The 27,317-nt window shown below is 48.9% G+C and overlaps 1 protein-coding gene across 2 annotated transcripts in view; it reads left to right on the top strand.

Moving 5' to 3' along the window:
* KMT2A (lysine methyltransferase 2A) overlaps positions 1 to 27,317 on the top strand; it is a 1,541,152-nt gene that overhangs the window by 1,265,458 nt on the left and 248,377 nt on the right. For both annotated transcript variants that reach the window (XM_078682247.1, XM_078682245.1), the window contains exon 27: positions 14,612 to 18,947. In XM_078682247.1, coding sequence (XP_078538373.1) covers positions 14,612 to 18,947 — 4,336 coding nt within the window. The remainder of the gene's footprint in view (positions 1 to 14,611; positions 18,948 to 27,317) is intronic.

Genomic DNA, 27,317 nt, shown 5'->3' with positions numbered 1-27,317 from the left:
ACACACAGCACCAGCGGTCAGTGCACGCTTTCACCAGGTACACACCACCTGCCGTCAGTGCACGCTTTCACCAGGAGCACACACCACCAGCCGTCCGTGCACGCGTCCACCAGGCACACACACCACCAGCCGGCAGTGCACACTTCCACCAGGCACACACACCACCAGCCATCAGTGCACAGTTTCTACAGGCACACACACCACCAGCCATCAGTGCGCATATCAATTGTTAACAAATCCACAATTAACTATTGTAGCAATCGCAGTATAACGCACTTTACTTTTAAACATATTCATCTAAAGCGCAGCATGCCACCATTGCTACAAAAATAAATACACATTTTTTTGGCCTACAATTTATAGACTTTTGTTGCAATTGGTGTTGCAATAATTAGCAATGCTAATAGCTCAAACTTAATTAATGCAACACCTATTGCATTGCAAATGCTTGTCAAAAATGGAGCATCTGTTCCTGTCCTGAATGTCTTACGCCAGCTCAGTCTGTTTGCTTCCTGCATACTGTTGGTCAACCATGCACGCTGCATTTGAGCGCCCTCCATTGGTGCCTCCGCATGCAGTGGTTTCAACACAACGGAGCTCTCGAGGAGGTGGTCAGAATCTCCAGAGACACTGCAGTGTATCTGCTATGGTTGAGTGTTCCAGACAACCTGTCTCAAGGGAAGCCATTTAACCCTCTTCTCCGGTGGACACAGTGATAAGGGATGCCTCTACTCTAGGATGAGGAGCTCATCTGGAGGATCTGGATGTCAATGCTCTTTGATCTCCAGAGGAAAGATTGTGTCACATCAATCTTTTGGAATTGGGGGCAATGCGTTTGGCCCTCAAGGTCTTCCTTCCTTCCCTTAGCGGTCAGTCGGTTCAGGTCCTGACAGAAAACAGTACCGCAATGTGGTACATCAACAAACAGGAAGAAGTTGGGTTGTGTCTTCTCTGCAGAGAGGCTCTGTGACTGGTCCTGGGCTCAGGATCATCAGATTTGCTTAATTGCAAATCATCTGGCTGGAGAACTGAATGTGCATACAGACAGTCTGTCACTAGTATTCAGCCAATCACGAGTAGCATCTCCATCCGGAGGTGGTCCTTCACATTTTCACGATGTGGAGGTTTCTTCAGTTGGACAGATTTGCCACTCGTGCACTGCCCATCATTCAGCAGTCTCCAGTATCTGTCTCGGGAGTATTGGGGGACTCGTTTCAGTTAGATTGGAGCTCATAGCTTCTTTACATGTTTCCCCCATAACCTTGATTCCTCGAGTTCTGAGGAAGATTCGCCAAGACCAGACCCAAGTTATATTGATTGCACCGGATTGGCCACAAAGGGTGTGGTACGCAGACCTCCTTTGTCTCTCATTTCACCCTCCGCTCCATCCCCCTTTCAGTGCAGACCTCCTCTCGAAGTCGCCAGTGGCAGGTTCTACACCCCCACCTCCAGAGCCTGCACCTTCATGCCTGGAGAGTGAACGGGGCAACTGGAGTATTTTCTCCCTCCCACTGGATGTGGTGGACTTTTTATATTATCATCCAGAAGACTCTCCACCAAATCTGTCTATTATGGTAGGTGGCCCACATTTGTTAAATGGTGTGGAGAGATATCGATTGATCTCTTCCAGGTCCACTTGTCTGATGTTCTGAGTTTCTCTCTTTCCCTAGCGCAACAGGGTTGTGCAGTAACTACTGTCAAGGGCTACTTATCTTCCTTGTCTGCTTTTCTCTGTTTACCAGATCAACCCTCATTGTTTAAATCTCCCATAGTTATAAGATTCATTAAGGGTCTCACAAATAGATTTTCTCCCACTCCTTTATCATGCCTCAGTGGGCTTTGAATTTGTTTCTTACATTTTTGATGGGTTCACATAGTTATCCATTAGGGTTTCTAGCGTTTAAAACTATATTTTTGGTGGCAATCACTTCCACTAGGACGGTGAATGAATTGCAGACTCTTCGTTCCAAGCCTCCTTTTACGTCTTTCCATGCGGGTAAGATGGTTCTTAAGACCAGAGCTGCTCCTACCTCAGGTGGACACTCCTTTCCACTTGGGGTAGTCCATCACTTTAATCATTTTCTATCCTCTCCCTTAAGCTTCTAAGGAGGAGGAGAGACTTCATTGCCTGGACCCCAAGAGAGCAGTCGGCTTCTACTTGGACAGAGCTAAGGACTAAAGGTTGGAGAATCCACAAAAGAACGCTGTACAGATGGATTATCCTGTGCCTCAAGATCTGCTACGCCTTGGCCAAAAAGGAGCCCCCTGAAGGTATTCATCCTCCTTCTACCAGAGCTAAGTCTCCTTCGGCTTTGGCTAGTGGTGTCCCTGTGGTTACCACTGCAAAGCGGCAAATTTGGCCTCCCTCCACACTTTTGTAAAGCACTATTGTTCGAATTTGGAAGTGAGGAGTGTAGGAAGCTGGTTCTGTATATACTATACCAAAATGAGGTCTAGTGTGCACAGAGTCCAGTGGTAGGCAGAGGAAAAAGTAGATAGCACCTTACTCTCAATTTGTGGTAGTGTGGGCGAGCAGTAAGGCTTTATCAGAGGGTAGTGTTAAGCATTTGTTGTACACACTCAATCAGCACATGACGTTACACACTCAAAGGCTGAACTCAGACGTACAAAAAATATTACGTTATTTTATTTCTAGAACCAAGGAAAGCCTGGCACAGGTAAGTGAAATAAATGCTTTGCAAATTTTTTACAATTGAATGCAGGTTCAAATTCAATTGATTGAAATACAGGTAAGTTAAAATGTCGAAATTACTTCTCAGATTACTTTCGAAGTTACTTTTTATACTCAGTGTAGATATAACACAGGGACCTTTCCTAGAGAAAAGGGAGGTAAAATCAGTTTTGTACAGTTGTAGGTTTTAATACAAATCAACTCTTCACTTCGAACATTTTTCAAGGGAAAACAGTCAATGTATTCCTATAGAGAGAAATGAAGTTATCTGTTAACAGGTAAGTACTCGGTCTTTGGGGTTGAGTTTCTGGGGTTAGAACAAGAGTCCGTCCGTCCCCCAGGGTCAAGGGTGCACTCTCATAGCACCCTCAGCAGCACTAGGGCGGCCGGGTGCAGAGTGCTGAGGTCCAATGTTATCCAATGGGGGATAGGGGGCCTCCGGTTGGTGGCTGCTCACAAGGTTGTGGGAGCAAAGCTCCTGGGGTTTAGTTCAGGACAAAGGGGGATCCATTTTAGCTCCCAAAGTACACGCTCAGCCACTGCTGGGTGCAGGGTGCTGGTGTGGTGTTGGGTGCCCTGTTGATTTCAATGGGGATTCTCCGGTTTCAACAAAGACTGCAGGCTCGGGACGAAGATCTTCTGGAGGTGACCACCGGTTGGAGAGGTACGGTGGGATGCCTGGGGATGCTGGGACACTGTTGGTTGGGCCACTCAAGGCCGTGGGACTTTGGGTGCAGGAGTGTCTTTAGGCATCTGCTTTTCCTTACCAGTTCTGGTCACAGGGATCCTCCAAGAAGAGGCTGCAGGCTTTGCTGGGAGATTCGAGGCAGATCAGATATCACCAGATCTCAGGTCAGGATCGCCGGAGAGACCGCCTTGTGGTGTTGGGCCACTCGAACTCTGGCCGTGGGCGTTGGGTGCAAAGTGGGGCAGATTCACAGATTTGGCCGGAGCCAGAGTCTGTGGGTGAGCAAATCTCGTGATCACAGGAGACAGAGTCTTTTCTGTGGAAGGCGGGGCAGGTCCTCGGGGATTTTGAGGTTCCTGGCTGCAGGACACGCCAGGATTTCGCTTTTGCAGGTTTGAGGTGGGGACAGGCCGGTAGGGCTAGGGCCAAGTCAGTGGGCATCCTCCTCTTCTTAGCTTCAGCACAGCATCTTTTTCTTCTTGGTCGGTACCTGTCTGAGGCTGCAAGGTTCAGGGGTGCCCCTAAATACTAGATTTAGGGGGTTACAGGTTGGAACCAATGGGTTTCTTCCTTGGGGTGGGTACACCCCCTATTATGCCACCCTCCAGTGGGAAGGGGGCATATGCCTCACTCTGGTTGGCTGGGCCCCCCGTCTGCAAGATGGCGGGGACTGAGAGTTGGGCTTCACCGCTCCTCCCCCACCTGAGAGCTGGGGTTGGCAAAGGTGGGTACTCCTCCCTTTCTCACTTAGTTTTCCTGTCGATTCTCCCACCCAAACAGTTGCTGGAAGCAGCAAAAGGCCTGGGGAAGCTCACAAAGGCGGCAAGCCTTTGAAGATTCCCCTTCGTGGACCCTGCCCATCCTGGGTGGGAGGGGGGGGGAGGGGAGGCTTGGCACCTCGTCCCAGGATGTGCATTGTTTCAGACCCCCGAGAGCAGCAGTTGGTGGTGGCAGTTGGCGAGCAGCCACTTAGCCTGGGCACTAGTGTTAAGTCGTTTTTCGGGGGGCGTCTCTAAGATGCCTTTTGTGCGCATTTTTCATTATATCTCACACTGGCATCAGTGTGGGTTTAATGTGCTGAGAGGTTTGATACCAAACTTCCCAGTTTTCAGTAAAGCCATTATGGTACTGTGGAGGTCTGTAGCGTGGGTTGTGGGTCAGGAACAGACCAGAGACTTTTTTCGGTAAACAGGGTTTTATTTTTAGTAATGCTCTTCTGCTGCGTGAGGTCAGTCTTTCCCGGGCGAATTCGTATTGGTCCGTGGTCGCGGTGGAAGAAGCCTGTTCCGGCTTGGGGAAACCTTTGTTGGCCGTAGGTGGTCTTCGGGAGTCTTCTTCTCACCTCCCCTCGTCAGCCAGCCAAAAGAGAACCAACAAGAGGGACTGCCGTTAGTTTAATGTCTTAATACTGATTGCCCAGGGGGTTACCGGAGTGACATGGACACCGCTGACACGTGCTCAAAAACTATCTATAGTGACGGGGCAGTGTGCAGGAGGAGTGAAGGTACAGTCAAGGGGCGGATTGTAGGTAGGTAGGGCAGGGAAGGAATGCGGGAAGGAGAGAACACAGGAAAGGGAAGAATATCTACAGTATTTACACGGAAGGACTGCCTCTCTTCCCCACCCTGGCTGACAAACGCCTCCGTACCTGCTGAAGCCACACTCCTCCCTCGGGAGTGTGGCACGGCGAATCGTGGGGACGTTGGCCTCCTGACTGTCTCTCGCCGTCTTCGCCTTCCCTCCTCTGCACGCGGGTCTCTTCGTCTCTCCACAGGAATTCCGGACGCCGATCTCCTCTCTCACGTTCCGATCGCCTTCTTCCTCCTCGGTGACGTCGCACCCCGCGTAGAGGACTTCCTTGCTCTTGTCCACTCCGGACTCCAGGACGTCATCAGTGGGCGTGTTCTCGTCGTCGTCGGTGAACGCCCACTTAAAGGCTCCTTCCTCGTTTTCGGTGTCGGTGATTCTCTGCCAGGGCTCCCAATCTCTCTGGGGGGAAGGAGGGGATTCGATGTCAGTGACCCACCAGTCCACATGGGTCGGCTCCCTCCCCACCTCGCTACAAGGTCGTAATGACAAACTCCCAGCACCATGTACTCTTAATGGCATTACTGCACTTACAGTGTCTAAGCATTGACTTAGCCACTGTAGGGGTACAGGGCTCATGCACCTGTACCTTCATCACTGGTATAGTGCACCCAGCTAGAGGGTTGGCTGACCTATGCCAGGACAATGGTTTGTAGGCATGGCATACAGTGATGTGTGCCATGTCGACTCTTCACGTTGTTCTGCACCAAAACACACAGCCTGCAAAGGCTGTGTGTTGAAATGTACAGGGCCTCTAATGGTGGCACAATAAGTGCTGCAGCCCTTAGAGGCCTACCCTGGCCACAGTGCCCTTTGTACCTGTGGTACCATTTACAAGGGACTGCCCTTGGCCAAAGAGTGCCAATTGGGTCTTGGTTTCAATGCAGTTTAGGGAAAGAACATAGGCCCTGGGTACCTGTGTGTCAAGAACCCAGGACACATTCAATCAAAGCACATCAGTAGTTCTGCAAGAAGTGGGGGCAACCATGCAAAAATAGGGCTCTTTCTCACACGGAAGGACAGACATTGTTCTTGTTCTGCGGTGCAGGATTTTTGGGTATTGGCAGGAAGGCACCCTCCTCTTAGTGCGGGACTGCTTGGAGATTCTATTCTTAAGGTGAGGAATCCAAAGGCAGATGTAACCATCAGAAGAACAAGTTACTTACCTTCGGTAGCACTTTTTTCTGGTGGATACAGTATCTGCCTGTGGATTCCTCACTGATCCACCCACCTCCCTGTTTCCTGTCGGCTTATACCGAAAAGTAATCAAGGTGTATTGTATGTGATTTATTGCTGGGATCATGAGATAGTTGGCATTGGGAAATGTCTATGATGAGAAATGTTCAGGTTTGGTTGTGTTTGTATAGTGTGTTTACTTGTGAAAATGTTGCTGGTTCACCTCAAAGGCACGGAAGAAATGGGTGGACCTAACTTAAGCATGCCTACGAGGTCATCTTATGGCTCCGGATACGTCAGGCAGAGTCGCGTGTGGAGCTGTTCCATTGTGACTTTCTCGTCAACGTGGGAGAGCTGAGGAGAAAAGTTTCTGTGGAGTGCTGCACATTGGGGTGATTCAAAAGGTGAGGAATCCACAGGCAGATAGTGTATCCACTAGAACAAGTGTTACAGAAGGTAAGTAACTTGTTCTTTTGTCCGTAGAAGACATTAAACAGCCTTTGTGGTAGCAATTGCATTTTTAAGGACTGTTAGTGAATGCAGGTACTAATGGGTAAAATAATTCTTAAATGTGCATAAGAATAAAGTAGTCATGAGGACAAACTCATCATTAATTCTAAAAGTAGTGTCGCAACCAGATGAATAAAATTCCCTAAATTTTTCAAATCCCCTCTAATGCAGCAGATAGGGCATTGGACACATTAGATGTCAGAAGAGCTGTCATATATTATTATATTCGGGCGATCAGGCCATTGGAAAAGGGAAGCCATTCTGTATAGCATACACTGAACAGGTATTAGCAACACAAGTTGTTAAAGGTATGATTCCAAGGTGGTGTATATAAACAATCTAATGAAGCTACAGATTAGCAAACAAACCACTAAACATTAAACCAAAGTCACATGCTGCAAGAAAGAAAGGGCTGCATTAGCTTGTCTTGGTAATGTTTAATCATACATTTGTAATGCTCCAGCTTAGGCTACAAGACACATGTTTATTAAATACTGCATTAGATAGTAAAGCTTGAAGGGAAACTATTTCATCTTCACATTCTCTCAGAAAATGGGACAATATCCATACATACATAATCCAAGCACAGCATATGACTATAGAAGAGATGTCACTACAAAAGTTACCTGTAAATATGAGATTATTCTGTATTCATATATGACTATCACTTCCCACTGAAGAAAGGAAGTAGATGTAAAATAACATTTTTAAACGGAATACTCAAAAATGTGTCACATACTGAGGTGTCTACTTACTGTTGCTGCCCTAGTCATGATGACTTTACCCAAGTACATGCCAAAAATACAGTTCTATATCCAACCACTAGAAGGCGGAATCGTGCACTACAATTGGATCTAGAAGAGTATCTGAAAGAGACACGTTAGTGATCGATTCCTTACCTTAGAATATCCCCAGGCGTCAGACTGGATCCGGAAATCTTTGCGTAGCAGTACCCTTGCGCGTCGATAGGCGTCGTCTGCGGCTCCGCGTCTGTCGTCGGCGCCGTGATGACGTCGTCGGAGTACTTAAACGCCGCCTCCTCGTGCTGACGTCAGTTCTTCTTTTTTCCGCACCAGCAGGGCAGATCCGGAAAAAGTGGTACCTTAGTCACTTTTTGTCTAAACTTTTTTGATCTTTTAATCATCCTTTTTCGAAGCCTTCGACTCCGAACGGTGCCGGTAGGGATGCCAGGTTTCAAGCCCTGTGAGGATTGCGACCGACTGATGTCGGTCACCGATCCTCACCGTCGGTGTCTCCACTGCCCCGTAAGCGGCTCGAACTCCGGCAGTCGGCCCCGCGCCGAGAACGGTCCTGTTCCGGACGGAGGTCGAGGGACCGGTCGCGGGAGAGGAGCCATCGGAGCTCCGGGAGTCGACATCACTCCTCCGGGTCGAAGTCGTCAGGTAAGCACAAGAAGTCGAAGAGACGTCATCGCTCTTCCGACTCCCCCCGACGCTCGCGAGACGCGGCCAGGGGTTTTGGTGATACCGACCACGCGGCTCCGTCGGAGTCGCAGGCGCCGCGTCCGGCCTCATACCCTCGGTCCCTGGGCCTAACGCGGCGCCGGAGGAGATCGAGCGGTTCCTCATGGCCATGAGGTCCCTCTCTCCTCCGACGGGCTCCGTGGTGCCGCCGGGCCCAGCGGACCCGTCTGGGTGGCCTAGCGGGTCGGGGGCTTCGGTCCCGACGCCGTCGGGTGCTTCGGCTCCGAAGCCGCCGGCGCCACAGGGCCCGGCGCCGCAGGGCCCCACTGGATCCGGTTCCGAGTCGCCGCCGGTGGACTTAACGACCTCCCCGGCGCCGACCCCCCAGGTGTCACCCCCGAGGGCGGCGCCGTCCCCGATGCCTCCCTCGATCCGGTTCCGGCGCCGCTTCAGACGCCGTTCGGAGAGTTTACTTTCCATGAACCGGCCCCATCATTTTCTAACCCTGAGTATCAGGAGATGGGTGATGAGGGGTCTGAGGACCCTCTGACACGTGAATGTCAGTCCCAGGAGGACTGGACAGGTGAACTTGGGGATGCCAGTGGTCTGGACACTTTGCCCGACACTGGCTTTGTCTCACCTCCTACCGTGGCTACGGAGGAGGGGGCAACCTATAGTGTGGTGTTGATGAGGGCAGCCAAGGCCTTGGGTTTTGAGCTCCTCGTGGCGGCCGTGAGGACTAACCTCCTCACTGAGGTCCTTAAGCCGCAGTCATGCTCAGCTGAGCCTCTGCTGCCATTTAACGAGGCCTTGACTGACGTTCTTTTGGGCACTTGGTCCAATCCCGCTACAGGTTCGCCTGTAGATAGGAACATGGCCAGACGCCACCACCCGGCTCCAGGGGACCCATGTTTCCTGTCCACCCACCCCACCCCCGAGAGCCTGGTCATCCAGGCCTCCAATTCCCAGAACGCATTCCCGTTGGCTCCGCCGGACAGGGAATCCAAGAGGTACGAGCAGTACGGTAAAAAGATCTTCTCCTCCCTTAGTCTGGGACTGCGGTCTTCCAACACCGCATGCCTCTTGGGCCGCTACACCCACTCTCTGTGGGATACGGTTGCGGAAGTGCTGCCAGAGTGTCCGTTGGAGGTACGGGCCAAATTCGGCCAAGCCCTTGTGGAGGGCCGGGATGCAGCCAGATATTCTATCCGGTGTGGGCTGGATACCATCGACTCACTAGGTAGAGCGATGGCAACGACAGTGGCGGTCAGACGTCATGCCTGGTTGAAGTCCGCCAACTTTTCGGCCGATGTCCAAAACACACTGATGGACATGCCGTTTGATGGCCGTCGCCTTTTTGGCGACAAGGCAGACCATGCGCTTGAGCGCTTTAAGGACTCCAGGGCTACGGCCAAGTCCTTGGGCCTCTCGGCCCCGCGCCAGCAATCGGCTGCCTTTCACTCCTTTTGTGGCCACGGAAGGGGTGTACCCGCACGTGCTGCCAGCCACGCTCCGCAGGGTAATACCCAACGCGGTGGCGGCCGTGGAAACCGCCGTGGCGGCGGTCGGGGTCAACGGCGAGGTCAGTCCACACCTTCTCCCGCAGCATCCGCCTCAAAACCCTCCTAGTCTGTGCTTTCAGGCCCATGTGACGCCAGTGGGGGGCAAGGTTCGCCATCACCACCTCCACTGGCGCACTGTCACGTCGGACAGGTGGGTGCTGCAGATCGTCCGAAGGGGCTACTCCCTCCCCTTCGAGGCGTCTCCTCCAGCCATGCCACCGCAGAACCACCGTGTATCGGGGGATCATTTGCGACTTCTGCAGGAGGAAGTTACGGCCCTCTTGGCCAAGGGGGCCATCGAGCGCGTTCCTGGGCCAGAAGTAGGGTGTGGTTGCTACTCCCACTACTTTCTGGTACCCAAGAAGGGCAAAGGGGGCTTACGCCCTATCTTTGACCTACGGAATGTCAACGGCTTCCTCCGGAAGGAGAAGTTCAAAATGCTGACTCTGGCTCAGTTCTTAGCTGCCCTGGACCCAGGAGACTGGATGGTAGCGTTGGACTTGCAGGACGCTTATTTCCACATCCCCGTCCTGCCAGCCCACCGGCGCTACCTGCGGTTCACGGTTGGCCACGAGCACTTTCAGTATACCGTGCTCCCCTTCGGCCTTACCAGCGCCCCACGGGTGTTCACAAAGGTGATGGCGGTGGTCACAGCTCATCTGCGCAGGTTAGGGGTTTCAGTCTTCCCCTACCTCGATGACTGGTTGTTGAAGGCGGGCTTGCCCCAGACAGTCGTCAGCCACCTCCAGACTACGGCAGATCTCCTGCACCAGCTGGGGTTCTCCATCAATGTGCCGAAGTCACACCTGTGCCCCTCTCAGAAGCTCCTCTTCATCGGAGCGATTCTAGACTCGGCGTGGTTTCGGGTTTATCCACCAGATCAGCGGGTCCGGGATATTCAGGCTCTGATTCCGATATTTCGGCCTTTATCCCGGGTCTCGGTCAGGTTGACGCTGCGGCTTCTGGGGCTGATGGCCTCCTGCATCCTACTGGTGCATCACGCCAGGTGGCGGATGCGGGCTCTGCAGTGGGACCTGAAGTTTCAATGGGCCCAACATCAGGGCAACCTGTCCGACCACGTCCTGATCTCGGAGGGCACTGCAAGACAGCTGCAGTGGTGGCTCACGGACCGCGATTGGGTCAGCGGCAGATCCCTCTCCCTTCCCCAACCGGAGCACGTAGTTGTGACGGACGCGTCCCTCCAGGGCTGGGGAGGCCACATGGGAGAGGCGGAGATCAGAGGCCTCTGGTCTCCGGCGGAGGCCTGGCTCCACATCAACCTTTTGGAGTTGCGGGCGATTCGTCTAGCACTGAATGCATTCCTCCCCTCTGTCCGGGGGAGTGTAGTGCAGGTGTTCACGGACAACACCACCGCCATGTGGTACTGCAACAAACAAGGTGGGGTGGGGTCGTGGACCCTTTGCCAGGAGGCTCTGCGCCTCTGGCAGTGGCTGGAACGCCAGGGCGTGACCCTGGTGGCTCAACACCTGGCAGGTTCTCTGAACACCAGGGCGGACGAGCTCAGCCGTCGGTGCATGATGGATCACGAATGGCGTCTGAACTCGGACGTGGTGCAAGGCCTCTTTCAGCGATGGGGAGAGCCTTGGTTAGATCTATTCGCCACCGAAGAGAACGCGCAGTGTCATCAGTTCTGCGCGTTGGAATTTCCAAGGCGGCACTCGCTCGGAGACGCCTATCGTCGCGAGTGGAGTTGCGGTCTGTTGTATGCCTTTCCGCCTATACCACTTCTGGCCAGAGTGCTGAAGAAGATCAAGCGCGACCGGGCCCAAGTCATCCTTGTGGCTCCGGACTGGGCACGAAGGTACTGGTATCCAGAGCTACTCAGTATGTCTGTCGATCCCCCGGTTCGTCTGCCTCTTCAGGAGGACCTTCTGTCGCAGCAGGGGACGGTCCTCCACCCGAACCTGTCCAGTCTCCACCTCCATGCTTGGAGATTGAGCGGCGACAGTTGAAGCCATTTGACTTGCCTCCTGAAGTCTGTAATGTCATTCTGGCAGCCAGGCGTCCCTCCACAAAGTCGGTATACGCCTGTAGGTGGAACAGATTTGTGGCATGGTGCACAGCAAAGGCTGTGAATCCTCTTGCTGCCCCTCTTTCTGAGGTTCTTCTCTTCCTTCTTTCTCTTGCCCAGCAGGGCTCTGCTCTGGGCACTATCAAGGGCTACCTTTCTGCCCTTTCAGCCTTTCTGAGGCTGCCTGATCAACCTTCTTTGTTCAAGTCCCCTATTGTAAACAGATTTCTAAAGGGCATCACACACACGTTCCCTCCTGTTCCGTTTGTGATGCCTCAGTGGGACTTCAACCTTGTTCTTACATTTCTGATGTGCGCGCCCTTTGAGCCACTTCACAACTGTCCTCTCCGCCTTCTAACTCTGAAGACTGCTTTCCTGGTTGCCATCACCTCTGCCAGGAGAGTGAGTGAGCTCCAGGCCCTTTCTTGTACTCCTCCTTTCCTTTCTGTCCATCCGGACAAGGTTGTGTTGCGTACTAAGCCATCTTTCCTGCCCAAGGTTGTCACAGCCTTCCACATCGGGCAGTCCATCACCTTGCCAACCTTCTTTCCGCCTCCGCACCCCTCTAAAGAGGAAGAGCGGCTCCACCGTCTGGACCCAAAACGTGCGCTCTCATTTTACTTGGATCGCACACGCCAGTTCCGGGTGGATGACCAACTCTTTGTTGGTTATGTGGGTGCTAAGAAGGGGAAAGCGGTGCACAAGAGGACCATCTCCCGGTGGATCATCTTGTGTATCCAGGCATGTTACTCCTTTGCTAAAAAGGAGTCCCCTGTTGGATTGCGGGCTCATTCCTCCCGAGCCACGGCGACTACAACTGCCCTGGGCCGGGGCGTGCCCCTACAAGACATCTGTCAGGCAGCTATGTGGGCATCACTGCACACGTTTGCAAGACACTACTGCCTGGACAGCCAAGTCCGGAGGGATGGCTTCTTTGGCCGTTCTGTCCTCCAGGACTTTCTGGTGTGATTATTGGTTCGCAGACCCACCACCGGGGTTGGTATTGCTGGGGTATCTATTCTAAGGTAAGGAATCTATCACTAACGTGTCTCTTTCAGATGCACAAGTTACTACTTGTGTAACGATATATCTGTAAGAGACATTAGTTAGTGATAGATTCCTTACCGACCCACCCATCCTCCCCGTTCTGCGAACCGATATCTAGGGTTAGGGTTATCCCCTTTCAGGGCCCTAGTTTCAATGGCACCAGTGTTGGTTTTTAACATGGCTCAGCGCTTCTTGCGCGGAAAAGCTGTGTCTAAGAACGGACGTCAGCACGCGGAGGCTGCGTCTAGGTACTCCGACGACGTCATCACGGCGCCAACGACGGACGCGGAGCCGCAGACGACGCCTACCGACGTGCAAGGGTACTGCTACGCAAACCTTTCCGGATCCAGTCTGACGCATGGGGATATTCTAAGGTAAGGAATCTATCACTAACTAATGTCTCTTACAGATATATTCTGTAGATTCACATGCTGTGTACACACCTCCTATCTAGTGTTGGGCTTGGAGGGTTGTACGTTTTTTTCTTCTATTGAGGAGTTTGGATTTGGGATGATTTGTTATACCGTTCCTGAAATCCACCATTCACAGATTGCTTGGGTTTATTTTTTGCCATCTGCTTCGGACTTGTTTCCACGGTTCCAAAACTCCTGCACCCAGAGGGACAATATTGGCACTGACAGCCGGACATCAAGCATTCATTTCATCTCATTCTTTATTTTCCATGATAATGGTGAAAAATGTTTTGAGAGGACTGTTTGTACGTTTTCTCTGCTGGCCAGACACCTGCAGCCTGCGAGCTAACAACCACCCTTCATTTCTTTTGGCCATTCCAATAAAAAACTGTCCTTTTTCGGGGAAAAATATTGCCAAGTGGATGGCGGTATGGGAAACCAGGTATTCCTCTAGGATACAAAATAAGGGATCACTCCCACCAAAGGCCTGACAGCTGTTAGGTTATTCAGTTCATTCTTCTGGCGTCAGCTTCAGTTGGTTGTGGTATGAGAATTCTGGAATGGAAGGGTTTGGGCAGTTGTTTTTTTCTGTCGTGAGGAGGAGGTGTATTTGTCCTGCTGATTTTCAATAAATCCTACCTGAAAGAACGTAGTCCTCATCTTTACAACAGCCATAGTACTGATTTCAGCAGGAGATCCCCTGAAGAAAATTTGTAGCGCAGCAACCGCAGATGCTCAAAAAGCCCTACTGCCTCAACCTTAATTCAAGGTCCGAAACAGCAGTTGAACATTTGGTACACCATAACCTGTTCAGTTAAGATGAGCCTCATTTATGCCTTTCACACATGTGTAATGTGTCTCCTTTGGTATTCTAGCATAAGAATCTATCAAAGATACAGTGTTGGAGTAGAAGTTATTTAATTGTAACTAGAGTTCTGTAGTGTTGATATATTTCATACATTCACATGCGACCTCCCTTCCCCTCAGTTCATGAGACTAATAATTATTGATTTTGAAAAGCTTTACAAATCTGTTTGCGCCTTTGTGTGGAGTTGGAGATATAAAGTCACGCCATCTCATTGGCTAGACCTCGTCACTTAATGGGGTGGACTGACTGAATATAGTCTATGGCTGTTTCAATTTTATGTAAGTGTATGTATGCACTGCAGTGTTAATATGGACTACGAGCCTGATGATGGGTAATATTCAAGCTGTAGGTACATGTAGGTAATATTTTCTTATGCCCACTGGTACAAAAGCCACCACAGCATTCAGCTTGCACCCTTTTTCAGCTAATATAGTGATACTCATGTAATTCACCTGTGTTAGTGTCTCAACGGGTGAGAAGACTGAGATGCAGCACTGATAGGAAAGCTTTGTAGGGCTTTACAACTGTCTGTTTGATTGTTGTGATTTAATTAGATTTTTTATGTTCCACAACTTTGACTTTCTGCTTTTTCTATCACTTGTCTTCCTTTAGGCAGCCATACGTCTGTCACCCATGAGATTGTGACTGTAGGTGACCCCCTACTGTCTTCTGGACTTCGAAGCATCGGCTCCAGGAGACACAGTGCCTCTTCCACTTTACCGCAGCAGCCCAAGCAGCGAGCAATCCCCCCTAACTGGGCTGAAAGTACCCCATTGAAGCAAAGTGAATCGTCCGCGCCTGCTATTACTTTGAAACCGGATGTACCTGTGGTACCTGCAATCACAGTCTCATCTAACGATTTGATACATGTGAAAAGCACAGTGAACCTTCCAGGAACACTTCTTTCAGCAATCCCAAGAATTGTAGGGCAGAGCAGTTCAATCTCATCAAACAGCTCAAAAACAGCCATAGTGTGTGCAAGTAAAGCTGGCTCTTTGGACACTTTAAAGTGCATGGAAACTACATATTCTTGTGCTCTGACAGTGGCCCCAAGCTGTCTCCCTATTAAATCAGAAAAGACCAAGGCATCTAGTGTGAAGACATCTGATGTTTCCTCTGCTAGCTTGACTGGTAAAACTCCTGCTCCACCATTTTCCTCAGTCACCACCGACCCCAGTGTCTGCAAAACAGGAACATGTGTAGACTCCGCTTCGGCTTCCTTTAATTCAAAAGATACATTGCCTTTTGCACCATTGCGCTTCTCTGATGCAAAGAAAGAGAATGAGCAATGTAAAGACTCATTACCTGTTGACAAAACACAGCCAAATGCAGCTGCAAAAACTGAGGGCCATACACCACTTACAGGTAACAGAGAGGGTATATCTTTCATTAGAGACAAGCGGCAGAAGACCAAGAAACCACTGAAGGAAAGGTTAAGAGAGCAACATTACGGCAAACCTGCCAGCAGTTCCAGCCAGGTAGCAGCAACCGGGGATGGAGAAAGTCTTCATAGCAGGCATGGTAATCAGAATTTACCATCTCAAATGACAAATCAAAGCTCCAGTGTCAGTATTGCTACAGAAAAAGCAGGAGAGCAAGTTCAGCAAATAGAAGTTGGATCAAAGAATCAAGCTGTGAAGGCTGACGTAAGTTCTAAAGGGTCACCGGAATCTAAAAAACGGACAATGAAGGTCACTTTATTACCTCTGAAGATGGATCAGGACAACCAATCAAGAAACCCACCTATTGAACAAACCACAGGGTCTCCGTCCTCAAGGAGAGAACCTGCCAACATAACCCACCTGTCTCCATCATCTGAAAGTCATTCAGAAGACACTATGGACCAGGTTAGCCCAAATGATGTACAGGAGGCTCAAGCTAGCAATACTTATCCAAATCGTCCAGCCCAAGAACACAACACTATGCTTCAGGACAGTAGTAAAGCCCAGGAAGATGGCTCCTTCAAAAGGAGGTATCCACGGCGCAGTGCTCGTGCGAGGTCCAATATGTTTTTTGGGTTAACTCCATTGTATGGTGTGAGATCGTATGGGGAGGAGGATATGCCATTCTTCAGTAATTCGACTGGTAAGAAAAGGGGGAAGAGATCAGCTGAAGGCCAGGTGGATGGAGCTGATGACCTAAGCACATCTTCCGATGAAGAGGACCTGTATTACTACAACTTCACTCGCACTGTCATTTCTACCACTGCAGAAGAAAGGCTTCGTTCACATACTTTGTTCCGTGAAGAGGAGCAGTGTGAAGTTCCGAAAATTCCTCAGCTGGATGGTGTGGATGATGGAGCGGAAAGTGACACCAGCCTAACTATCATAACTGGCAAAGTTAATCAAGGAACCAAAAGAGTCAGTAAAGAAAATGGCACAGGGACCCTGAAGCTCGAGCAGCGAGGTGAGGCTGGCGAAAAGGTTCATGTGACCAAGGACTCCACTGCCCACAAACAGCTGGAATCGAAAATCGAAAACTGTCATTCAGTAAGTCGAGTAAAAACACAAAACCAGGAGTCCTTGGAAGTTCAGTTGAGTTCTTTAGACTCAAATCGCCGAAGTCAGACTAGTGCACCTTCGGATAAAAACATTTTGGACACCTACAGCACCGAGCTTCTCAAATCTGATTCAGACAACAATAACAGCGATGACTACGGAAACATTCTTCCTTCAGACATTATGGATTTTGTTCTGAAAAACACTCCTTCAATGCAGGCTTTGGGTGAAAGCCCAGAATCGTCATCTTCAGAACTCCTTACACTGAGTGAAGGCTTGGGTCTTGACAATAACAGAGGAAAGGATATAGGGCTGTTTGAAGTGTTTTCTCAACAACTGCCGACATCTGAACCAGGGGACAGTGGTGTATCATCTTCTGTGTCTGCAGAAGAACAGTTTGAGCTGCCCCTGGAGCTTCCCTCTGATCTTTCAGTTTTAACAACTCGCAGCCCTTCCATGCCAAGCCAGAGCCATAGCCGTCTGGCTGTCATCTCAGAGTCACAGATGCCCCCATCTGGAGAGGGATCCATTCTGGCCTTGTCTTCGGCAGAGTCTGGAGAGAAAAGAGTAACTGTTACAGAGAAATCTATTGTGTCCAGCGAAGGGGAGACGTCGCTACAAAGTCCTGGAGTAGATTCTACACCAGAAGGCCAAGTGACACCTGTCCATTTTATTGCTAGTCATATTGATGCAGAACACATCGCAAGTTCCCCATGCGATCAAACAGAACCAGTACAAACAGCTTCCCAGGATTTGACCAGGAACACAACTACCCCCAGCTTACAGGTGCCAGTGTCTCCTACTGGAGCACTCCAAAATCCAAACTATGTTACAAACTCCTCAGGAAGCCCCAGTCCTTCTCAGATTTCAAATGCAAACAATCAGACCCCTCCACCTCATATCAAATCCACAGAGAAACTTCTTGTTGTCAACCAAAATATGCAGCCCTTTTATGTTTTTCTTCCGAATGGCATCACCCAAAAAATTCAACTGACTCCTGCTAGTTCTGCTGGAAACGTCCTGGAAACTGTCCCTTCAGTGCTGAGCCAAGTAGGAGCTGGACTTGCGTTAACTACTGGGTTGAATACAGGCATGCCTCCATCTCAAACCTTATTTCCCCCTACAAGCAAAGGATTGCTTCCTGTGTCCCACCACCCTAATTTACATTCGTTCTCAACTGCTACTCAGGGTGGCTTTGCTACAAACGTTGGTAGTCCCACTTCTGGTCTGATCATTGGAGTCCAGCCAGCTCCTGATTCCCAAAACCTTGTATCTGAAGCTGGTCAAAGGACTGATCCAGGAGCTTCCACAACTGCTCCAACTCCAAATCTGAGCAAGAAAAGGCTAATGTCTCGGAGCCATGCGAGAAAGAATAAAAAACTGGCACCCTCTGGATCTGCCTCTGCCGTGACCACTTCAGATATGGTTCCGAACATGACCTTAATTAATCTAACTCCTACCCCACACTCAGGAGGGATACCCACCCACCCAAGTTTGATCGATTTGGGATGCCTGGGTAATTCTGCCTCTCACAGAACTGTGCCCAATATCATTAAGAGATCAAAAACTGGAGTCATGTATTTTGAACAACAAGCTCTGCTCCCACAGAGCGGTGGGGCTTCTGCAGCTACGCCGCCAGATATCATCACACCTGAAGTGGGCCAGCTTGCAGGAGGATCACTGCCTGTACTGTCTTCCAGTTCTTCTGTACTGAATGTAGTGTCTGTGCAAGCTACAACTGCAACTACATGCGGCGGAACTGTTTCTGGACATGTTTTGAGTCCAAGTTCTGTGACGTTAACAAGCCCTGGACTACTGGGCACATCAGAACTGGGGTCCATCGGTAATTTGTTAATCAAAGCCAGCCAGCAAGGTGTTGAACTTCCTGAGCAGCACATGACTTTGCCACCTGGATCCAGTATGTTTACCCAACTCGGCACAGCCCATAGCCCGAGCACAGGAGCACTGACAGCTACCTCAAGCCTGTGTGTGTTGCCTTCAGCGCAGGCTGTAGGTTTGACAGTAACACAATCGACCTCCAGCCATGAAAGTCCCTATCCGCTTCACCAACATATAACGCAGATTCACGCTGGCAAAATGGGCATGATTGCCTCCAGTCTTGACCCCACCAACACATCTCATGGGCAGATATCAAGGTTTCCACACTCAGCAGATGTTCCAAGCAGCACTGTTATTGACTCCAATAAAATGTTGTCTGTGATGCATGCCAGCTCCGCCTCTCCAGGTGGATCACCATCCTCAGGGCAGCAGTCAGCAAGTAGCTCTGTTGTGTGCCCCTCTAAACCCAAGCTTATAATGAAGCGAATTCAGCCGACCTTGGACAAGGGGAATGGGAAGAAGCACAAGACTCAGCATGCGAGGACCACCCCATCAGAAGTACATATTCCAGATGCAGATGCCAAGTTCACTTCCTTCATCACCGTTTCAGGGTAAGAGAAGTCTTTTGGAGCTTACACTTTTGGCTATTAAGGTGGCTCTTTTGTTCTTTATTACTTTCTCTCACTCCGTCTTTGTTTCTACCTATTGATGCCATTGCCTCATTAGCCAGTCCAAAGCATTTATCCCCATGATATCTTGAGTACTTTTGCACCCAATTCTTCTCCCTCCTGTCCTATTCTCTTACGGATGTAAAACGTGCCAAATACTATTAGTTAACATGTAAGAAGGCAGAGCTCTTTAAAAAGATATTTCTTAACCAGTTGCCCATAGGAGTATTGCTGCAAAAGAAACATGTATATATTTGTAACGCGCAGAATTGAGAAGCAAGGACAAGCATTATTTATCAAGTCAAATATACTGCAGGCAAGTGGCTTATTAACTTCATCAGTCTTTATAAATGTGTATCTTTTGCTGATAAACATTTCCCTGTAAAAACACGATCTAATTTTCAAGTTTCAGATCGAACTTCCCCTCTTAATTGTACAGTCCTTCTTTATTGCAACTTGCAAAAGAGAAGCACACTGAAATGTAATATAAGTCACTAGCTCGGGCCATACACTTCTTTGCACTAAGTGTAGTGTGGGAAATGTGCCAACTATGCAAATTTAAGGCGTAACTGAGATATGATTGTGAGAAGAGCCAGAGCACCAAAGCACTGCTGAATTTTGGATGATGGTAGGTCTATCCGGTGTTGGAGGGAAAAGTTATCTGTTGCCTCGGTCCCTGTAACTTTGAGACAGGTCTGTTCAACTGGTGAAATAAAATCTGGGACCTTTCATGAGACTGAGGTGGTTACCTGTAGGGCTAGGTGATGATAGTAATACTTTGATTGGATGTCTGTCTTGTGAATAGTCAGTTGAGGATTTGAGCTGCAGGGGGATTTATTTCTGATTCGTAGTTCAGTTGATTGGTGACATTCTCTTGGCTTAATCTCAAGAAAGACCAACATGATGACTTAAATGGCTTTTTGAGTTTCAAAAGTACTAACCGGAGTACTTTTGTACAACATGGTTCCCTGATGGAATTAGACGGGGTATCTATTCATGTGCCACTGAATATCTCAGTGGAATGCCTAAAGCATTCCAAACCCAATATTTTGATGAACCCTGTTTGATTAACGTAGTTAATTAGTGAGAGTGGTCATTAAATACATTTGCAGACTTTCAAAAACCTGAAATAAGAACGCGTGTGTCTTTTGCTTATTAAAATGTTTTTTATTGTACTTTAATTTGGTCTTCTTTGCATTTTAACTGATTACATTGAATAGGTATAGTGCTGTTTTACCCTTTGGGGTTACAAATGTGCTTAAGAATAAAAACATTAAATGTATTTGGATTTTTGCAGAATCTACATTAAGTATATTTCCCCTCGACTTGCACTAACTTTTGCAGCGTGAATCTTTCTGGATTCACTATGCTGTGCATTATTCGGACATCTAGTGGTTAGGTCCTGAATTGTAGTATTTTTTTCTCTTTTTAAGGTCTCGCGCCTATCTGTGCAGTGTGCAGCATTGCTTGCGCAGCTCGGCACATTTAGTAGGTGAAAAACGGGGTTTTAGCACTGACCTAGGAATCGCACACGCTTGTGCGTGTGCTTTTCCTTTTGTGTGACGCGATTGGCCTGTGCGTGCGTGTTTTTTATCAAGAGAGCATGCAATGGGCCAAAGGCGGGCGCATTGCTCCACCCATGGCCTATTGGTCTATTAGACGCACCAAAGGCCATGTGGTTTCAATTATCGTGCCCAGACACGGGCGCGATAATTGAAAACACATGTTTCACTGTGGCGTGCATGCGCGAACCACTCGTGGGTGTTTTTTTTTTTTTTTCTTTTACAATAGCGATCGCTTTTGCGATTGCTTTCACTGCTGCTTGTTGCATTTACCACAGAAACGCTGGTGGGTGCTGCAAATCGTGTGAAGGGGCTATTCCCTCCCCTTCAAGACTACCCCCTCCCCCCAGCCATGCCACCGCAATACCACCGTCGGGGGATCACTTGCAACTTCTCGGAGGAAGTAACGGCTCTCTTGGCCAAGGGTGCCAATGAGCGCGTTCCTGGCCCAGAAGTAGGACGGGGTTGTTACTCCTACTACTGTCTGGTTCCCAAGAAGGGCAAAGAGGGCCTACGCCCTATCTTGGACCTCAGGAGCGTCAACATCTTCCTCTGGAAGGAGAAGTTCAAAATGCTGACTTTAGCTCAGGTTTTGGCTGTCCTAGAACTTTGAGACTGGATGGTAGCGTTGGACTTGCAGGACGCTTATTTCCACATTCCCGTCCTGCCAGCCCATCAGCGTTATCTGTGGTTCACGGTAGGCCACGATCACTTTCAGTTTACCGTGCTCCCCTTCGGCCTCACCAGTGCCCCTCGTGTGTTCACGAAAGTGATGGCGGTTGTCGCAGCTCATCTGCGCAGATTAGGGGTTCCAGTCTTCCCCTATCTCGACGACTGGTTGTTGAAGGCAGGCTCTCCCCAAACAGTCGTCTCCAGACCACGGCCGACCTCCTGCATTCGCTTGAATTCTCCATCAACGTGCCGAAGTCACACCTGAGTCCCTCCCAGAAGCTCCTCTTCATCCTAGCGGTTCTGGACTTGGCGCAGTTTCGGGTTTATCCTCCCGAGCAGCGGGTTGGGGATTTTCAGGCTCTGATTCCGATCTTTCAGCCTTTATCCCAAGTTTTGGTCAGGATGGCCCTACGGCTGCTGGGTCTGATAGCCTCCTGCATCCGCCAGGTGGCGGATGCGGGCTTTGCAGTGGGACCTGAAGTTCCAGTGGGCACAACATCAGGGCAACCTGTCCGACCACGTCCTGATCTCAGAGGGCACTGCAAGACGGTTGCAGTGGTGGCTCATGGACCGCGATTGGGTTAATGGCAGATCCCTCTCCCCCACCTAACCGGAGCACACAGTGGTGACGGATGCGTCCCTCCTGTGATGGAGGGGCCACATGGGAGAGGCTGAGATCAGAGGTCTCTGGTCTCAGGCGGAGTCGCAGCTCCATATCAACCTTCTGGAGCTGCGGGCGATCCGACTTGCACTAAAGGCATCCCTTCCCTGGGGAAGTGTAGTGCAGGTGTTCACGGACAACACCACTGCCATGTGGTATTGCAACAAACAGGGTGGGGTGGGGTTGTGGACCCTTGGTCAGGAGGCTCTGCGCCTCTGGATATGGCTGGGACATCAGGGCATCACCCTGGTGGTGCAACACCTGGCGGGTTCTCAGAACCCCAGGGCGGACAAACTCAGCCGTCGGTGCATGATGGATCACGAGTGGCATCTGAACTCGGACATGGCGTAAGGTCTCTTTCAGCAGCGGGGAGAGCCTTGGTTAGATCTATTCGCCACCGAAGAGAACGCACAATGTCATCAGTTCTGCGCGTTGGAATTTCCAAGGCGGCACTCGCTCGGAGACGCTTTTCGTCGCGAGTGGATTTGCGGTCTGTTATACGCCTTTCCGCCTATATCACTTCTGCCCAGAGTGCTGAAGAAGATCCGGCGCGACTGGGCCCAAGTCTTCCTTGTGGCTCCGGATTGGGCACGAATATACTTGTATCCCGAGCTACTCAGTCTGTCAATCGATCCCCCGATTCGACTACCTCTTCTGGAGGATCTTCTGTCGCAGCAACAGGGGATGATCCTCCACCCGAACCTTTCCAGCCTCCACCTACATGCGTGGAGATTGAGCGGTGATGCCATTTGACTTGCCTCCGGAAGTCTGTGATGTCATTCTGGCAGCCAGGCGTCCCTCCACAAAATCGGTATACGCCTGCAGGTGGAACAAATTTGTGGCATGGTGCACAGCAAAGGCTGTGGATACCTATTCCGCCCCTCTTTCTGAGGTTCTCCTCTTTCTTCATTCCCTGGCCCAGCAGGGCTCTGCTCTGGACAACATCAAGGGATATCTTTCAGCTGTTTCAGCCTTCTTGAGGCTTACTGATCAGCCTTCTCTTTTCAAGTCCCCTGTTGTAAATAGATTCTTGAAAGGCTTTACTCACATGTTTCCTCCTGTTCCCTTTGTAATGCCTCAGTGGGACTTGAATCTGGTGTTAACCTACCTGATGTGTGCTCCCTTTGAGCCACTTCATACCTGTCCTCTTCGTCTTCTGACTCTCAAGACTGCTTTCCTAGCTGCCATCACCTGTGCCAGGAGAGTGAGTGAGCTCCAGGCTTTCTTCTAAGCCTCCTTTCCTCTCTGTCCATCCTGACAAGGTTGTTCTGAGGACTCATTCTTCTTTTCTTCCCAAGGTGGTTACTGCCTTTCACATAGGCCAGACCATTACCTTGCCCACCTTCTTTCCGCCTCCACATCCTTCGAAAGAGGAAGAGAGGCTCCACCGTCTGGACCCAAAACGTGCGCTTTCCTTTTACCTAAACCGCACACAACAGTTCCGGGTGGACAACCAACTTTTTGTTGGCTACGTGGGCGCTAAGAAGGGACGGCGGCGGACAAACGGACCATCTCTCGTGGGTCGTTTTGTGCATCAGGATCTGTTATTCCTTGGCTAAAAAGGATCCTCCTGAGGGGCTGCGCGCCCATTCCACTCTGGCCACAGCGGCTACTACTGCCTTAGGACGGGGAGTCCCTTTGCAGGACACTTGTCAGGCAGCTACGTGGGCCTCGCTGCAAACGTTCGGCAAGCATTACTTCCTAGACAGCCAGGTCCGAGAGAATGATTCTTTGGCTGTTCAGTTCTCCAGGACTTTCTGGTGTGATTTTGGTTCGCAGACCCACCACCGGGTTTGGTATTGTTGGGGTATTTATTCTAAGGTAAGGAATCTAACACCAACGTGTTTCTTTCAGATGCACAAGTAACTTACCTACTACTTGTGTAACGATATATCTGTAAGAAACATTAGTTAGTGTTAGATTCCTTACCGCCCCACCCATCCTCCCCATGCGAACCGATATCTAGGGTTAAGGACATCCCTTTCAGGGCCCTAGTTTCATGGCACCAGTGTCGGTTTCTTGCATGGCTATGCGTTCCTGGCGCGGAAAGCTATGTACAGACCTGACGTCAGTGCGCGAGGGCGGCGTCTAAGTACTCCAGTGACGTCATCCCGGCGATCACGATGACGAACGCGGAGCCACAGGCGACGCCTACCGACGCGCAGGGGTACTGCTGACATTAGAACAGTGACTTTATTAGCTCATGTGCTTAACTGAAAGCACAAATTTAAATGAAACACACACTCCAACAGTGAAATCATAAAAGCATGCAACAATCATTTCCAGGCATTTAAAAATAGCTCATGCATATCTGAATACTCAGCAAGAATAAATGTATGATGGATACACAAAATTAATGCACAAATAGAATAAAGCATTTGAGCTCATAATGCTCCTAATGTCACATATGGCTAATTCTGGGACTTCTACTATTGAAGCAGCCAAACTTATATATTTTGCTTAAAAATAAAGGCAACATCATATTTCATCTTTAAACTAAACAGCATCTTCAATTTTAATTTCGCAATATACTTTTTTTGTTGCTTTTTTCAAACTGAACCGCAGTTCCTGTAACTTTCTAGATTCAATGAAAATATATTCCTGTGTAAAAATTCAACACACTCTTTGTTTGAAATTATTAAACATTTTACTTCATGTTCACAAAATCAGTCTACGATCACTGGCTTGGTAAGTTTGTCTTGTTTGTTCAGCCAAAAGATGTCAGCTTGTATCGGCCCGGTGATCACTCCAGGATGGGGATGAGGGGGGCCCCACACCCTCACAGGCCACTCAAAGGCACCCACACTCTGGACAGGGACATCAGATACACCAACACGTCGCAGTATAATCTGGAAAAGAAACAAGCATTATTCTTCTCAAAAAGCGCACATTCTCCTTTCTCTATTCAGGGTCTAATGGCATAATGTTATCATTCCTGTCTGCACAGTTCTCTGCTGGCTCTGAAAATTCTACCCACATTGTGGCCTCCGAATTCTTGGTATTGGAGTGAAACTTTCCTTCTCCCTGCACAGTAAGAAGGGCTGGGGCAGTCTCCTTCCGGACTATTTCTCCACACACTGCTGAATTTGTGCACCCTTTACCATTTGGCATGAGCCCAAGGCAATGTATCTGCTCCGGTAATTTTCCTTTCTTCAACTGGCCCCTCACCTTCTGTGGGATTGGTCTGCGCTGTGCATACTGACACATAGGAATCACAGGTCTAAGTACGTCTAGGACAATATGCATCCCTTCATTCTCTGTCCACCTGTCTGGTCTTGCTCTCCTAGGTGCTCACACTTAATCATGCACACCAATCAGAAGCATGTGTCACAACCTCTGTCTCCAAGATTTTAGCCTTTTCATCTGTAAGGGAATTAAAGGTTCTGTCTAGTGAATGTATTGGACCATGAGCATCTACATAATACACAGTAGCTGCGCTGTGCAGTAAAATCTGCCACTTCACTGGGGAATCCTGTGGCCCTGTATATGTCAGTGTATGCAAAACATTCTCCAGCATTTGAAATAGTTTGTCTAAAAGCACACTCTTCTTACCTTGTTTTTTGCACATACCCAAACAGGCACACTGCCCCTGAACTGTCACATGAAATTCAATGTCTCCTTTCTGTATTGGCCACACATTTAAAACACATTGCATAATCTCTTTTGCAGATTCAAAACCATATTGCTGCTCCCCTTCAAATCTAAACACAGATTCAAGTTTAAAATCACATTTTCTGTCATTTCTTTTTTTCAAAATAGCGTCTCTCCACGTAAAGCAAGGTTTGTCATTCACTGACATGTCTGATTTATAACTGCAACCAACAATCGCTTGTTTTAACTTGCTGGTTTGTTTATCTTCCTGCACGTTTACATTTTCTCGGCTCAACGTTACTTCGGAAGCTTCAAATTCAACCATGATAACATTCATTTCTGGCTGAGGAACGTCCTCAAAAGAATTAATTCCTGTGAACATCTTAAATTAAACTGCAGCTTCTCTGCATTCACATTTTTCTCCAAGGAATCACTCTGGCTATCTGAACAGCCTGGCAAAATAAAAAGGCTTTGGAGCTTGTTACATGTTCAGCTCTTTTTTCAAAGATTTATTTTCATGTGTTAAAGGTCTGACTCTTATTTCGTTTTAACTAGCTCCCTTTGCAGATCTTTTTCCAACTGTTCACATTTTTGATACATGCTGGCAATGCATTCAAAAGAACACCACTTTTTCTGTCTGAAATACCAAGTTGTTTTCCCTCTTTAAGAAAAAAATCAAGTGCACATTTAAATATCTGTGTTTGCCCCTCATATTTTAATCATACATTAGAGGCGATCTCCCACTCAAATAACTCAGTTGACAACTGGGACTCTGCAGCTGAAAACATAGGCATTTTGGTGAGCAACTTCCCCTTTTAAAATTGCACTTTTTATTAAAACCTGTTCGTGACGCCAAATGTCTTGCTCCGCCTTTCAGATAATACAGAATCTCCCGCACGGTGGCTCAAACATGGCTAAGCAAAACATAAAACACAATAATACCTAGAAAAAAGGGCTTTCTTTACAAAATGCAAAGACTCTTTTTAGAATAAGGCTTGAGGTTTTATTTATGCAATGCTCTCTAACAGAAAGGCTTTCCCAATTGCCAAATACACCACTTTCAAAGGTATATAGGTATATATTTATATGCAAGCAATAATAACACACTTGGTAAATGCAACTGTAAAATGCATTGATATGAAATACAAGCAGCAAATAATATGAACTAAAAATCTCGCAAAAATACTGGACGTCCTGAAGAAAGATATAAACACTAAATACATCAAACTATTACTATGGATGTGCACCTCACTCATCACAAAGAAAACACCTCAAATGACCACAGCCACTAGAACCACGCATCATAATGGCACTTGTCAGAAACAAATCACCTCACCCAATCGTTCACTCTATATCCTTGCCAACTCAAGCTGGGGGGCCCGTTCACAGCTGGGCTTGGACTCTTGGCCAGGACTCTGGTTCTTTTCGTCTTACGACAGTACATCTACTCCGTAAGTGAGCTCCCACCCTGGCTGTCAACAACCCTCAGCTTTATAGTCTCAAAGCAAACACTAGAAGGTTCAAGAGTCTTTCCCTCTGCGCCAAGGAAACTTACTGGAACTGGCCACCTTCCAGGCAAGCATTCCAGGGCAGGTAGGAGTTCCCACGTTCCCTCTACATTCTCACATGTTCCAGCCTTTATCTTGACGAAGTTTATGAAAGCCTTCCGAGGTACATTAAACAATCTCTCACAAAACAATCTTTGAACGTGATTAACCCAAACAACTTGCAAGCCTGTCTGTACGCACAGAAAAGCTCAAGCAAGGCAGAGTCAGAATTCAGGATGATATGAGACCTTGTCAGAGCCAATAGTAGGGAATGAATAAT

This window comes from Lissotriton helveticus, chromosome 3_1 (genome assembly GCF_964261635.1).
Source record: "Lissotriton helveticus chromosome 3_1, aLisHel1.1, whole genome shotgun sequence".
NCBI lineage: Eukaryota > Metazoa > Chordata > Amphibia > Caudata > Salamandridae > Lissotriton > Lissotriton helveticus.
The sequence above is the reverse complement of the archived record's forward strand: the minus strand, read 5'-3'. Positions and strand labels throughout refer to the sequence as shown.